Source organism: Cajanus cajan, chromosome 4 (genome assembly GCF_000230855.2).
Source record: "Cajanus cajan strain Asha chromosome 4, NIPB_CcT2T_4, whole genome shotgun sequence".
Classification (NCBI taxonomy): Eukaryota; Viridiplantae; Streptophyta; class Magnoliopsida; order Fabales; family Fabaceae; genus Cajanus; species Cajanus cajan.
The window spans coordinates 3,191,485-3,208,411 of NC_138520.1; the positions used below are offsets into that span (position 1 = coordinate 3,191,485).

General features: G+C 28.1%; 2 protein-coding genes across 2 annotated transcripts; both read right to left on the minus strand.

The window, feature by feature from the left end:
• Window positions 1–4,905: 4,905 nt before the first annotated feature.
• Window positions 4,906–5,939, minus strand: LOC109802888 (uncharacterized protein At1g76070). Its single transcript, XM_020364297.3, has one exon. The coding sequence runs from the start codon at window positions 5,838–5,840 to the stop codon at window positions 5,088–5,090; it is 753 nt and encodes a 250-aa protein (XP_020219886.1). The 5' UTR covers window positions 5,841–5,939; the 3' UTR covers window positions 4,906–5,087.
• A 6,726-nt stretch (window positions 5,940–12,665) lies between these two features.
• LOC109803034 (Pentatricopeptide repeat (PPR) superfamily protein) lies at window positions 12,666–14,906 on the minus strand. The gene has a single exon (XM_083073930.1). It carries the CDS (start codon window positions 14,741–14,743, stop codon window positions 13,169–13,171), a length of 1,575 nt encoding a protein of 524 aa, XP_082930056.1. The 5' UTR covers window positions 14,744–14,906; the 3' UTR covers window positions 12,666–13,168.
• Window positions 14,907–16,927: the final 2,021 nt, after the last annotated feature.

A 16,927-nucleotide genomic window follows, 5' to 3' on the forward strand; every position in this document is an offset into this window, starting at 1 on the left:
AATGACTATTAATACAAAATATTTTTTAAAAAATATGTTATTTATAGATATAAGAAAAGATAAAAGTTGAACAACTTTTTGTCTAAATACAAAAAACACTTACTGTCATGATATTATAGCAATACTATTACAATTCTTACCATTGTTACCTACTATTATTATTACTATCACTATCGCCTATAATTATTATGGTTAACCACCACTATTGAAATTCATTATTATTAACGTTATATATCTTGTTTCTATCAATGTTATTTTTGTTATTATTGTCATTATTTATGATATCAATGTTATCATTTTTATCATTATTATTATTATTGTCCTATTCAAACAATAATAATTCATTACAATAATTAATATTAAAAAATTTAATAAACTTAATATTACTTTGTTTATACCATTCATTATTCATTAAACAATATAAAAATAAAAAGCTATTCAATAACTTAAAAATATTTTTCTTATATTATTCTTCTTTTCTTGTCACTTGATATATATCAAACATACTTATAATATTATGTTAGGGCATTAGATACATACAACTTTTCCTAGATTAATAGTTACCAAGTATTAAATATTAAAAAATATATAAAAATATTAAAAATATGAAGGCTATTATATTTAAATGAATTTTTTTTATTTCAATTAATTAAATTCTTAATATAAATGTTGAAACCTTTTGAATTGTGTACATATAAAAGTTTTTTATTTATCAACATGATCCATACAGTATTAAAATTGACGATTAGGCTTTGTTTGGATTTGAGGATGGAAAAGGGGGAGTGAAAAAGGAGGGATTTGAAGGAAAAGTGAGTGGAAAGTGAGGTTGTTTGGATTAAGGGAAAGTGAGTGGAAAGTGTAGAGAAAGTTTGTGAAAGTTTGTGAGTGAATTGATTGATGTGATAGATAAAAATAAATTTTTTAATTGATAATTGTGTAAGATTATTATTTTGCCCTTTGGTTAAAAAAAGTTTTTAATTATTATAATTAAAAGATAAATATATAAATTTTAACTAAAAAAATTATAAAATATTAATTTAAAAATAATTTAATTTAAATATTTGCTTTAAATTTAATGATAGATAAAAATTAAAAATTTAATAGATGAATATATAATTTACACTTTTATCGTTGGATTAAAAATGAGTATAATATTATTTATTGTAAATAATAATAATTACAATAAAATTATATTAATAGGTATAATTTATTAAAATAATAATAAATAATGATAAGAATAATAATAAATATTAGAAAAATGATAAGAATCATAATAAATAATAATGATACTAATTATAATAAATAATAATAATATTAATAAAAATGAAAATAATAATATTTTATAATAATAAATAATAATAACAAAATATATCATGAAAATTATATTTTGTAAAACAAAATTTGATACCTAGAATGGGCCGTTCTCATATCAGAACGGGCCGTTCTGGGGTTACAAATTAACCCACAACGTCCATCTATGAAACGACCCGTTCCAAAACTGGAATAGTCCGTTCCCAAAGTGGAACGACCCGTTCTGAGTTCGCATTTTGCACATAAAATTCATTTTTAGAACGAGTCGTTCTAGGTTCCACTGGAAGCGAAAATATCCCAGCATAATCGATTATGCTTGGCCACATAATCGATTATGGCCTTGCATAATCAATTATGCAAGGCCATAATCGATTATGTGGCCAACCATAATCGATTATGCTTCCTTCGTATAACCGATTATGCATGCATGGGACAGGGACATTTTCGGGTTTTCACAAATCCTACGTGGCTTTCTTCTCCTTTTCTCGCTTTTGTGCGAGGACGAGAACCACGCTTCTCCTCCTTTTTTTTCGCCTTTCTGTCGTCGCAAATCACCGGAAACAAACAGTAATTTTCTTCGCCTTTCCTTACTCGTGAATAGTAAATCCCTGGAAACAAATACTTTGTTAATGATTGATGTATGTTTGTTAAGAGTGACTTCTATTATAAGAATTAAATATATGTAATTTTGTTTACGTTATAAAAAAGAAATAACTATCTGTTTTAGTTTAAATTGATTTGATTCATAAATCATAGTCGCAGTTGAATTATGTTAAAAAAAATAAGTAACTTAGTAATTTATCATATTAGTTAAAGGAGAAAACTTAGGTAAATTACCATGATTGAGTCTATTTTATTGAAATAAATCCCATTTTTTAACCATAAACATGGATTTGAGGCTCCCAAATACCATTTTAAACAAACCACTGGATACAATTATTGGGTGGAATACTGGAATACAAGAAACAAAATATAGTTTTCACTTTCTTTTTCACACGTTACCTGTTGCTATCAAGTTATTAACTCTTTAAAAGAGAAAGACATATTTGTTTGTTGTAATAATTGATACTCCTTTCTTCTTTATTATAAGAATTCTTTTAAATATAAATAAATGTCAACTATATTTACTTCATTTAAAGATACTTTCTATAAAATATATCTCATTTATTCAATTATATATATTACTTATATATATATATATAGGGAACATATCAAGTGAGAGAAAATTTATTATGAGAGGAAATTTATTATGAGAGATGAGAGGGTTAAAATATAACCCTTAGATTAATTTCCTCTCACTTGATTAAACCCTAAATTTTCTCTCACTTGATTAATCTAAGGGTTATATTTATAACCCTCTTATCTATCATAATAAATTCTTTCTTACTTGATATGCTCCCTATATATATATATATTTATAACAAAGACAATTTAAAAAAAATGTTATAGAATTAGTAAAATTTAATGTAAATAATTAATTTCTTAATATGCATAAAATTAGTTTTTTTAATAGTAAACAAAGAAAGTATTATAATATATTATAAAGAGGGTATTTTATGTGTTTTTATTTATTTATTTATTTATTTTCAAATAAAATTAAAGTTTCAAATAAAATTTGCATAATATATGTTGACATTTATTAAAGTGAAATTTTAATTTCTATTAAAAAGTAAAACTTAAACTACTTAAGATATTATCCCTAAATTTAGTGTCTTTGTTTGTGAATAATTTTCATAAAGAACTTGACGAACCACATTTGAAGGGGTATGTCTCCTATCTCAACACATTTATTTGGTTTATAAGATTTGAAATTGAAATTTTATTTAAGAAAATTGAGTCTAATACTACTCAAACTAACGATATGTTGAAAACAATAAAATTAAAGAGTTTTTATTTAAATAGTACCATTTACTATGTCATAAATATCTACATGTTTAAGTAATTAAAATAACTTAAGGTTCATTTGATTAAATTTTAAAGAATATATATATATATATATATATATATATATATATATATATATATATATATATATATATATATATATATATATATAAAGAATTGCTTTTTTTAAAAAAAGTAATTTTTAAAGATGTAGATTAAAGTTTTTTCTTTTAAAAAAACAAAAAAAATCTTTTTCAAATAAGTTTAAACAAACACGTTTAAGAAATAATTAAAAAAGTAATTATTTTATTAAGAAACATTTCTTAAGAAAAAAGTTTAAACGGACTCTTAATATATATATTATTTATAATGCTTAAATTCAAAATCTCATTTAAGTGTGATCCAAGGATCCCGAGCCCTGTTTTACTACGACCAAGGCAATATTAATTTTATGATAACGAGACTTATAAAAAATATTAATAACAATTTTTTTAACATAACTTTAAATAGACTATTTATTATTATGATCATTTGCAATGGAGCAGCTGACATGAGCTGCTACATTTAATATTTTATAACATTTTACCGTTAGTAACAAGTTTTTTCTTAAGACAATGTATTTTGTCTATCCTATTTACCTGTTTTAATTTGAAAAGATTTTCAAAATGTTTTTAGAAACTCAATTCAACATTTTTCTTATGCATTCCTTGAAGCTACGGTTTCATATTAAAGTTTAGTCCAATTTATATTTAACGAATCTGTGTGTAAGTTTTACGAAGGAAAAGTTAACAAAAAAAAGACAAAAAAGAAATGAAATCTCGGAATTTTTATAATAATTATAGATATTGTTACTAAAAAATTATTTTATTCGTGTCGGATAAGATCTTTATGGTCGATAAAATATTTAACGCAATATTCTTTACAAGTAATTCACGTGCTCATAATAAAGAAGGTGAATCTACAGGCGCAAAAAAAAACTGAATAATGATAAAATTCCTTTAAATCCAACAATTAATTGATTTAATTTTCAACATTTTAAAGGGAATGGTTTCAAAATTAATGGTCATTTGCTACTGTTACAACATTTTATGCAACAGCTCTGAATTCTGATACATTTCTGAATGTTTTTATTGCCCTGATACTCGTTACGCATGTGAATTATATTGCGAAGTGTTATATTAATTAATGTGGTAAACCCTAGTAGAAACTAGAAAGTAGAAAAAATTTCATAAAATAACAAATTATGGTTTCGATTTTTTTTCGTCGAGAGACCCAACTACACCACAAATAAAAGTATAAGTTAATCACATACATACTATCAATGTAAAATTTACACTAACAATTAATTATATATCATAATTGTGTCATGTCATTATAAATATATTTATTTTTAACAATGATATGACACAACTAAGAGATATAATTAATTGTTAGTGTAAAAAAACTTTACATTGTCTGTGTAAGTGATTAACTCTAAAAGTATTTCCAATGATGATTGACGCATACAAAACCAAAAATAAAATAAAATAATTCCAAATTTCAATTTTGTCGACCAACCAATACCCTTGATTAGTTATCATCGATTATCCAATTTGACCAAATCTAAAACTATTGACAGCATGTTGGATTTTTTAATTTCAAAAAGAATAAATTTGTTCACTTTTGTAATTTGAATTTCCTGAATGACATTTGATAACTGGACCAGTAGGATACTCATACAAATCGTAATTTTGATGCCATATACCATGTTGCTTATCATATATATTACATTTTTTTGCTCTATCTAATTAAATCTGTCTGGGATTCTGCACATAAAATGTTTCAAAACCAAAAAACAAAAGGAATTAAAAAATTGAAAGAACAAATATTCATCATCGTAAGCTAATTAATAATCAGTTTGCTCTGTCTAATTGGAGAGGCCTAGGTGGAGCCATAGTTCTTCTCTTCCATAGGTTGATTTCTTTTCGTGGCTTCAAATTAAGGTCACACGCATGACCATGACCAACCAAAATGGGTGCAGAGAAAGGAATCATAACCTCTTCCTCTTCTTCACCATCACTACTCTCCACTCTGTACTCATCCGAATAGTAATCAATTTCCTCTTCGTCTTGCGCCACCTTCCAATCAAAATCAGCAAGAGCGTCACGTCCACTTGAAAACCTTCTCATCTGACTCACGTGCGGTGCACGTGCTGCAGCATCCTTGTCAATATCTCCGGGAGCAGAAGCGTTGGATTTTCTCCCCTCAGATTTTGGCTTCGCCCCATTGAACAATAGCATCTTTTGAAACGTGGAAACGTGCTTCTTTACCTCTATGTCTCGGGAAGTATTGCTAGCAACGTTCTTCGTTTTCTTTGGTATGGACGTGCACGTGCTCTTACCCTTGGCTTTCTTCTTGTGTTTGATCTGTCCCATGCAGGAGATTTTTGGTGAAGTGGGTTCTTGAGAATAAATTTCATCAATGCCATTATGGCCCCTATCGTGTGACTTTCTTCTAGCTTCGTGGGGAATCATGGATACCATAGGTTTTGATTTGTGGTCCCTGCCAGGGCTGAATGGAGGGTTTTGAAATGTCACAGTGACTGCTGCAACTGCTTTTGGAAGTGCCTTCAAGATTTTGCTCCTCAGCTTAAGTTGTTTCTCCATGGATAAGACTATCCTTATTGTGAAAGATCAGTAGAATCTTGCAAGAGTTGGAATGAATTTGATGTTTGGTCACTTTGGTGTGTTCTAACTTCTAATGGGGTGGAATGTGCTTATATATGTTGGATTGTCATAGAGGTCAAAGGTGGAACTAGTACATTAAGGAACATTGTTATATCAGAGTTGTTTATTAATAATTGATTTTGTCAAGAAAGGTGGGTAAGGGAAACGGAGAAAGGGTTTGGTCAAAGAAAAGCAGTATGAGACTCGGAAGAAAGATAAAATAAAATAAAATAAAATAAAAATCTATTTGCTTCGGCCAATAACGTAGGTTGTATAACTATAATTATTGTTGTTTTTTAAGTTACATAACCACCACATATATTATTTATTATAAATGCTAAGTGTCATTTGGAATTTTTTGGAGTCATTAAGTAGGAACACTGAAACAGATTGTAATTAATGTAGTAGGGTGTCCTTTTTTCTTCATCTTATGTTTTTATCTTAATAAGGAACTTCTCATCGGATCGGTTCTTTAATAAGGTGTTCTTCTAATTTTAACTCTATGTTTAAAATGAGAATCGAATAAGATGTTTAATTTATTTTATTTATAAATGACAAATAAAATATTGTATTATTTTCAATAAACAATATATGTACTGAAAATTGTAATTCAATTTATATATAATAAGTTTATTAATTTTTAGGCTTTTTGACCAAAGTGGGGTCGTTGACCAAGTTATTTACGTAAATGGGGTTGTTTTGAATTTATTTACGCCTTTGGAGCTGTTTATAACGGTGTCGCTATAGCCCATAGCGACACCGGTGACACGTGGCATTTTTTTCAATTCAGGGAAGCCATGAAAGCCATATAGATAAAGTCGCTATAGTCCATAGCGCCACTAAACGGCTTAAATAAAGTCTCTATAGCCCATAGCGCCACCAAACGGCTTAAAAAAATAAATTCAAATGTAAAAAATAAATTAAGTTAATAATTTAAAAAAAAAAAATTAGTGGCGCTATGGCCTATAGCGACACAGTGTCGCTATAGGCCATAGCGCCACTTTTATAAATATTTAAATAGATAAAAAAGAAAAAAAAATGTATAAAATAAAGAAATTATAGAAATAATAAATTTATAAATATATATTTATATGAAATTGATAATATAAATTAAAATTTGGAAAAAGAAATTAAGTTAATAATTTATTGGAATTAAGTAAATTTTTGTAAAATAATTTACTAGAATGTTGAGTATATAATAATTTTTAACAGATATATTTTATTTAAAAATTGTATATAGTGCATAATAAAAAATGAAAAAAAAAATTTCTAGGAACAGAATGTATTTATATAAATGGAGATAATAAAAAATACAAAAAAAATGAGTTACAAAATAATTTTTAGAAAAAAAAACTAGTACAATAAATCTGGAGAAAAAAAAAACCCAATAACCCAAAAAAAACGAAAATTTTGAAAATAAATATTTTTTATTTTTATAAATATATAATAAGTATACTCAGTTGATTATTTTAAGGTTACATTTAAATTATTTTAGGTTTTTTCATTTTTTTTCTTAAATGGTGTCGCTATGGGCTACACCATCTTTGTTGGCTCACAAACTGTGTTGGTCCAGCTCATAGCGACACTGTTGTGGCTCATTCCAGCCATCCCTACGCAAAAAAAAAAAGCCACGTGGCATGGGTGTCGCTATGGGCCATAGCGACACCGTTGTAAACAGCCCCAAAGGCGTAAATAAATTCAAAACAGCCCCATTTACGTAAATAACTTGATCAACGACCCCACTTTGGTCAAAAAGCCTAATTTTTATAATAACTATTTATAAAAAAATCATATCAAAACTGATTTTGGATCAATGAATAAAAAAACTATATATTGATGGTAAATGAAAAATTAAGCTTCAAGAATCATAAATATTAATAAGCATGTATATGAGTATAAATTTTTAAGTAGTTATTATAATTGTCAAACGCGCGAATTGATAAACATGAGATTATTGTATGCTTAATTAGTGGTTTTTGATTCAAGTTGGAAATATGTAAATACATTAAATATTTAGAGGTAATTTTTTTTCTTCATAATCATCTTACTCAACACGAATATCATGTTTCCTATAAAAGATACCTATGGTTTCTATAAAAATGCAATACTAATTTTTATATACAAAAATTAATAATTTTATCAAACATGACAAGCTATGATTAAATGACGGTTTAAAAAACCTTTAAACTAATGTATTTAAATTAATTTATATTTTAAACATTATATAAAATTGTACAAGAATATGGCTTTTATATTGCTTATATATATTTTACTGCAGTCATTCGTTAATATTATGTACAAGGATTAAAAATATTAAATATTAAATATTCAACTTCAAAAAATATAATCATATTCAATTAAATCATTTTTTAATTCATTAATCTTCTGTTTTATTTCACTTAAGTTATTTTTAGTAAAATTAACTCATATGACTGAAAATTTATAAACTAGTTGAGAAGTCAAAAGCTTATAAATTAACTTATTAAATTGAAAGTATTTAATAAAATTAATTGATAAGTTAGTTGACTAATATAAAATGACATATTTATTTATTTAATAAAAAGAGAGATTAAGATATAGACATAATGATTTCTAAAATAAAAATAAATAAATAAAAAGAAATTTCAAGTAAATAAATAATGTTAAAAGAGGAAAGAGAAAAAGTTAAGAATTTATGAATTATAAACTACTTCAATTAACTTATAAAAATAAGTTATAAATTTTTAAAATAAATTTGTGTACAAAATAAGATTATTTTAATCAAATAAATTTTAAGCTAATTAAAAGAGCTTATAAACACATCAAATACCTTATTAAACACATTCTTAATAAATGTAAAAAGAAATTTATTTCTATATTATAAATTAGAATCCATAATTTATCAAACCTTTCATTTCACATAACACACTTTCAATTAGTCAAAAATTTTCCCCAAAACATTTCAAACTATCAATCATTTATTTATATTTGTATACTTAAGTTTCTTAACCATTTATCCGTTAAAAATCTACCTTTTTTATTTCTATTTCTAAATTCAATCATAATAATTAGAAAAAGTTAGTAGTTAAAAGGTATTTTTATATTAAATTAAATTATCCATTATAAATACAAAATATAATTTATATATTTTACAGTATTTACTTATTGTATTTTTTAATTATAATATACTATATTAATAATTTTGTTTATTATAATTTAATCATATAAAATATATATTTATTCTGTACACAATATTTATCAAAAAACGTGATACTATTAAACTTCGTAAATTTGTTCCTATTACCGAAATAATTTTTCATGCTGTCCTTTGCGCACTTGATTTCGTCTATTTCTGACTTGTTAAGTTTTGATCTAATCATTGAACGCGGTATGTGCTTCTTAAAGTATACGAAAACAAGGCTTCAATAAAATAAGACAACTCGAATCATGACATAAACGTGGATTTTACAAGAAAATTGTTTTTACTTGTCGATAATTGAAACGCGTTTAAAATCTATTTCCATATTTTTTTAAAAGTAATTAATGTTAACAGATTTATTGGTAATTTGGTAAGTATATACAAAATATTATTATACTGAAACTTTTTTTTATCAGGTTATTAATATGAAATACTTAAATTTAGTTTTACCCGAATCAAACACTTGTTTGTATTGTAATGAAACATTTTAAAATACTTATAAGATAAATACATAAATAATAAAATAAGATTTAAATTTGTATGTATTGTTAATGTAAAAATATTTACTCCATCAACCAAATAAAAAATATTATTAATATATACTTTAAAATATTTGAGATGAAAGTTAATAAATTTATCTTAAAATAACGATATGTGATTAAGTAAAAGTATAAAAACTCTATATTGTAATGTACAACATAATAAAGTACTAATAATCAGTGCTAAACACAGATATTTTAATAGAAAATAACTTTTACTCATTCGTTCAATTTTTCATCATTTAGAATCAATGTTTTTAAGGTTGTTCATTAGGTGTTTTACAACTATTTGGTATGCGAATAATTGCGCTTATAGCGTAGCTTAACCTTGAACACAATGTTTTAATGAATTTTAAACTCTTACTTTGTAAGTCAAGTCAAATTAAAACAGACTCATTCAACTGTGTCATCTCCCTCTTTCTTTAAAACGTTTAGTATCTTAAGTCCCGATTAATTAATTCAACTTGATTTAGGTGAACTTGTTCGGAGAAATAAAACTCTTTATTCTTAACTTACAAACTTTAACCCAAAACTTAATTTATAAATTATAAATCGATTTTTTTTGTCATATATTTGTTTAATTTAAAAGAAATGATATATTAGTTTCTAATTAGTTTAATTTAAACAGTTGATACCAATAAAGGTCTGGACAAATCTCTCCGCAGAGGTAGAATTTAACTTCATAGACGTAGGTAGGGGCTCATCAATGATATTATTCAGTTTCTAATCCGAGCATCATTAACTTGAGTTTTAGTAAGATTTTTTTTAAGTCAATAAGGTTAGTCAATTAATAAACAAACTCATATTCTAAAAGAAATTCTCATACAACTTTGAATTGTACCTTGATGTTGATAAGCCACCGTAATCCAACTCACTTAAACTCTTTTATAAAAAATAAAATAAAATAAAATTCCTTGATAAATAGTTAGCAACACTTTTAAATTAAAAAATATAATATTGTAGCTAAGCTCACTAGTAGATATGCCCTAATGGGGGTGGGAGCGGCGCGAGTTTTGTCGTTACAAGCTACAACGAAGGTTATAGTTTTAATGAGAAGGGATTGTATTTTGATTTTGACAGCAAAAGGATTGTATTTTTAAATCTCATCCTTATCTCCATTATATTTTATTGGGTTCGGATAAATTTATGCGAAACTTGTCATATTTTATTTATAATTTTAATTAATTTATATATTAAGTAATTACTTATATTTTAATTCAGACGTTGTATAAAAATTAATAAGAAAAACTTACAAATTAAACATTTAAGAACCATACTTGAACTGGCTTGTGTAGTTGCGTTGGCGCGTTACTGCGTTACCATACTCGAACCCATCTAATTGAACACGTGCATATCCTTTTAAATCAACACGTGTGAATAATGGGCTTCCCCGACGTTCGTGAATATAATCATTTTGACAAACAGTTTAGGGAAAAAAAAAATTCAAAGAAGAAACTCTTAAATGGTATTATTTAATTGCAAGAATAGCTAAATCTGAATAGAGCAGGAAGGGAAAAGAAAAAAGATTACGACGGGTTCAAATACGTTTGAATTTTCTTTAGTTATGGAAATTGACCACCTACAGTTTAGAAAACAAAGGCACCCGTGCAATTATTGATCTCACCGTTAATTTAAGTTTTTCTCTTTATATATTAAAATTATCAAATATTAAATTATATGTATGGCTGAAATCTCATGCAGTTGTTTTAAATCTGTAGAGGATCTCGATCCATGTGGTTTTTGGACCGGGATTCCCTGCAATCAGGGGAATTTTTCATTCCCACAGTCGGCCACTGCACCAAGATTGAATTTGATTCTCTCAACTCAACTCCAACCTTTGACTTGCTTTGTCCCAAACATAGAACAAAAAAATGGAAGTAGAGATAGAGATGAGTAACTGCAGAGAATCTGTGTTCTACCGCGAACCTGTCTATGTCTTACAGCCTTGAAAATATATCAGACTGAAAAAAAGTATTATATTGGAAGAACGTATAACAATCTTTAAGCCTTGCAAAATGTCATAAAAACTTCTAACTAAGCCGTCATCCAATTCAATATATTACAATCGTAAAAAATATTGGAAATGAAAATAAGATGGATTTTTTAATATGAACCGGAAAAGTAACTGTTTCCACAGGAAGTTCGCCATCATTATTAGATCATCACAACCAAAATATTGTCCGTTGACACTCATTATACTGTTACGATTTTGATTTTAAAAAAATGTTTTGGTGAATTAAAGACAAAAAAATGTTTATAAAATATCTTTAATTTTAATTTCTATTTCATCCTTTGAGGTGTTTCTAACGTAACGACTACCTTTTAAAATAATGTAACGAAAAGATTAGTCACCGTTATCGACGATAAATACTCTAACAACGAACAAAAAAAAATCTCAATTTTTAAATAATGAGACTTTTTTTTTAATATTTCAAAACAAGTCTTTCAATTAAAATTAAGGAATAAAATTAAAATTAAAAAATAAAAGCAGCTTAAATCCTCATTTTAATGTTAATTATCTGACTGTAAATCCGTTATCATTATTAAAATCATTATATCTAAGATATTATTTATTTTAATACTTTTTAACCATCATAATTTTATCTTTGAAAAAAGGTCTCGATAAGTTAAAGAGAGAGTTTATAAATTACTCTTAATTTCGATTCATAATTAATGGATAACTTTTTTTAGACATATCAGAGCAGCAACTATTTGTCTTACAGGCAGCAAACGCATCGTAACTTGCTTAGCTTCACGTTACGGTTTGCTACCAAAGAATAAGAAAGAGTTTATCAATCTGGTAAAAACATGACGGGGAGAACCATATTTGGGCAAGGATTGTGTGGCTGGTTTAGCAACTGATAGAAGCATTACCTCCTCCCACTTGTTAGAGCATCCCAATCCCTTTTGAACATGGCACAACTCGTTAGCAACTCCACCAACAACAGGGACATACTAGTAACGTGCATAGTGTTTCATTCAATCGAATCAGTCCACGGCTTCTAAAGCAAAATTTAAGAGTTCATTAAAAATAAATAGCAACAGTAATTAGAAATAAATAATGAGTAATGAAAGAAATTTGAAACCTCCAGGACTCGGTTAAGATTTACAAATGCCCCCTATTGTTTTCACACCTTGCAAATGTGACAAACTTGCAATTCGAGAACAAGTACTCAATTGAGTACCCTTCCCAGCGACAAGAACAACATTCCTCAATTACAAGCACAATGAAATGCTTCAAACAACATTTGTGCCATTTGCTTCATGAACACCTAAAATTTCGGGCAGCATCCAAATAATAAATCATGGCCGCCAAGTTAATCAAATTGAAAAAAATTTCATCCAAGATCTTAATCATCTAAACCACCATTGTACACTGGGGTATAAATAACAAGTAGAGGCTAGAGCGTCTAGATTAAAAAGAATAAGGTACACTTCGGGGGTTAATAAAAAAACCCCACTTGTAGCGATTAACAAACAATACCACCATTTTATAGTCAAACTTGGAAGTTCTCTTATTCACCTCAAAGATGCGAAGGATCAAGCAACTTCTACAAAGGGCGAGTCACAAATCCCCTGGCAACCATCTTATCCACCAACTCTTCATGCTTTTTCAGCTGGCCAGCCTTTCTCAACTGCTCCAGAACCATTTCATAAACTGATAAATTCGGTCTTAGGCATTTTTCTTCAACCATCTCCTTCGTTAACTTGTACGCATTGTTCCAGTGCTTCATTTCACAAAACAACGAAATCAAAATTCGGTAAGTATTCACATTAGGTTCAACCTGATTCTCATCCATCTCCTTCTTCATTTTCAGAACCATATCAGTAGATTTCGACTCCGCAAACATCCTCATCAATATATTATAAGTCAAAGTATTGGGCTGGCACTTCAGTTCCTTCATTCTAGCATACATCCTATGCGCACCATTCACATCATGCAACTTAGCAATGCATCCAAAAACAAAATTGAAAGTGGATGCATTAGGTGCAACCCCTTTCTTCACCATCAAATTAAGAACCTTCACAGCCTCTTCAAGATTCTCATCCCTACAATGACTCTCAATTATGAAATTGTAACTAATTGTATCAGCAGCACAACCAAGCCTCTTCATTTGATTGTAAACTTGCAAGACCTTCTCAGTCCTACCAGCCTTCACATGAACCCGCATCAAACTATTGAAAGTAACAGCATTAGGAGCACACCCTGCATCAATCATCTCGGAGAAAACATCATGAGCGCGAGTAATTTGCCCGCACCGGCACAAGGAATCAATGACAATGCTATAAGTATAAACATTAGGTTGGATTCCAGCCATCTTCATGTCACTAAAAACCTCTTCAGCCTTAGAAATGTTACCAGCGCGGCACCATCCATGAACTAAGCTAGTGTAGACTACAACATCAGGCTCAAACCTATGCTTAAGTGAATCAAAAAACGATTGTGCCTCGTTCGCCCTTCTCTTCCTACACAAGCTACTAATGAGAATTGAAAACGCGACCTTATCAGGGGTGCAGCCGTAGTCGTCCATACGGTTAAACGCGTGCACCGCCTCCGCAGCCAATCCGGCTCTGACGTAGCGGCGGACGAGGGCGGAGAAGGTGTGGACGGTGATTTGGACGCCGCGAGCCTTCATGAGGTCGATTACGTGCCACGCGAGGTCGAACTGTCGGAGCTTGCCGGCGAGGTCGAGCATCTCGTTGTAGGGATCCGGCGAGGGGGGGAAGGCGTGGAGCGCGGTGGCCCAGTTGAAGAACGCCAGGGACTGGAGGAAGGGGATGCCGTGGCGGGGGGCGGCGCATTTCTCGATGACGAGGCGGGCGACGGCTGGAGAAATTGGGTGGGCGGCGGAGATTGCGGAGAAATGGAGGGAGAGTTCGGGGATGGTGAGGGTGGGAGTGGGAGGAGGGGCGTTAGGGTTTCGGCGGTGGTGGTCTTTGATTGCGGCGTGGAATTTGTCGGCTATGGCGGTTTCTTCGGGGGATAGGTTAGGGGTTTGGGAAGTGTGGTGGTGAAGTTGAGGTTCGGAAAGTTCTAGGGGTGAAGAAGAGTATGGTTTGAAGGTGCGAGGGAGGATGGGTGAGAGGGAGTGACGCAAGCGTGCGGTTGATTTGATGAAGGCCATGGTTGAGGTTCGTGTCCGCCACTGAAGTAGGCGTTGCTGGGTGGCGGCGAATCTGCGGGATGATGCGCTGCTCACAGAGTCACACTGGACTACTACACAGTACACATGTTAATGTTAAAGAGGCCGTCAGGCCCTGTTATTCACACTCTCTGTTTTTCTTTTCCTCACCCCACTTTTACTTTTTTTTATTTATAATATTTCCAAACCGAAAATATTTTAGATACATGCAAAAAAATCATCCAACACCCTTTAAAAGTTATTTTATCGTTTTTAATAAATTAAAAAACTAAAACTTTTGCCTTGCGGAAAGATTTTGCAAACACATTGTTTGTTTCGATAGAAACTCAAATAAAATATGTGATGAAATAATTTTTGATTGTTTAACATGAAATATATTATTGGAGAAATTTACAAACTAAAATACACATTACTATTTTTTTTTTAGTAAAACCAAGCATAAATAATGAAGAGAGAATGAGGGTTTTTTTAATAATATTTGTATCCATCCAAACTCTCATCCACCCTCTATTCGAATATATGAAGGATAAAAAGATAACCTTATTTGAATAACTCTCATCTAATTATACATTTTGTTTGAAATAGTAATTTATTTAAATAAATAACTATTCTACTATAAATTTGTTTATTGTATTTAAATAGCATGTGGAATGTAATAAAATAAATATGTTTTGATTATTCCAGTAAATAATGAATAAAAATAAGAAAAAAATTGTGTGTAATATAGAAGAGAATGAAATCGTAATTTTTTTAATTATATTTATTTTTTCTGTATTATTTAAATTAAATAATTTTATAATATTTTTTTATTTCTTACTTATTTCTCTTAAATCAAATAATCTTATTTTCACCTAATTTTTTTTACTTATTCTATTTACTTATTTTTCTCTTTTTTATTTTTCTCCATTTCTTTTCTCACCTATTTCTAAACTCACAACCACATAATGTAAATAATTGAGTGTATGATAAATGGAACCCAATCCAAATTATTTTTGTCTATTCATTTTTTTTACTTTTTAAAATTCTTCATTCTTCCCTTCCATCCTTATTATTTTCTCTTTATTTTTTTGTCTTTTTTAAAACTATTTAGATGATGCAAAATATTCATCAATCATTAATAATTAATTTAATAAAAAATTGTGATTGTCTACTTTTAATCAGGTTAGATTTTGTTAATATTTATTTATAATCTATAATAATATATAAATAAATACTTTCACTTCCGATCATATCTAGCCTTTACTCGATTGAGGCAATTCTATTCTTAAATGTCTTTATTTATTTTTTAAATAAATTTTTTCTCTCACTTTTGCACACAGTCTATAATCAACATTATCTTTATATTTATTTACTATTCACATAACTTTCCTTTTCTCTTTCTTTTATTTAAATAAAATACAAAAGTACAAAAGTGTTTCTTCTCCATTAATATATTTAATAATGTTGATATGTTAAAAAAAAAAAGAGTAACCATTCACTTTATTGATATCTAAAAAAAAACCACTTCATATCTTTATATTTAAAAAATAAAACATAATAAGTGAAAAAATAAAAAAAAGTTACTATTTTTACAATAAAAACTGTCATAGTTTTATAGTTTGCATTCAAACTTCCGTAACTTTTTATTTTCAATTTTATCCTTTAACCAATAAATATAATTAAAAGGTAAAAATGACAAAGGAAATGTGCACATGAAAGGAATATATATTAAAAGATGATATTGTTTTTATAATAGTTAGATGATAAGAGACCCTTCATTCCTCTCTTATTTTTTAAAAATAAAAATTAAATAAAGTTGGTAGTTAATTAAAAAAGTGTCTAGATTTGGTGTTGAATTCAGAGAAACCAACAAAAAAAATTACAAAATAGTTACAAAGATAAATTGGAAATGAAATTGGGTAATGAAAAAATGTCACTTTATTATAATGATAAATAAATTATTGTTTAAATATGTTTTTAAATCTTTTAAATATGAGATAATTTTCTTTTTAATCTATCAAATTTAAAATTAAATCATTTTAGTTCTCTTAGTTTTTTTTAAATATTATTTTAATTTCTCAGACTATCAATAATATAATTAATGTGATAAATTAAGACATTTATGTATTATTAATAGAGATTAATGTGATATTTTTACCGACAATAATATTAACATGTAGATTTTAT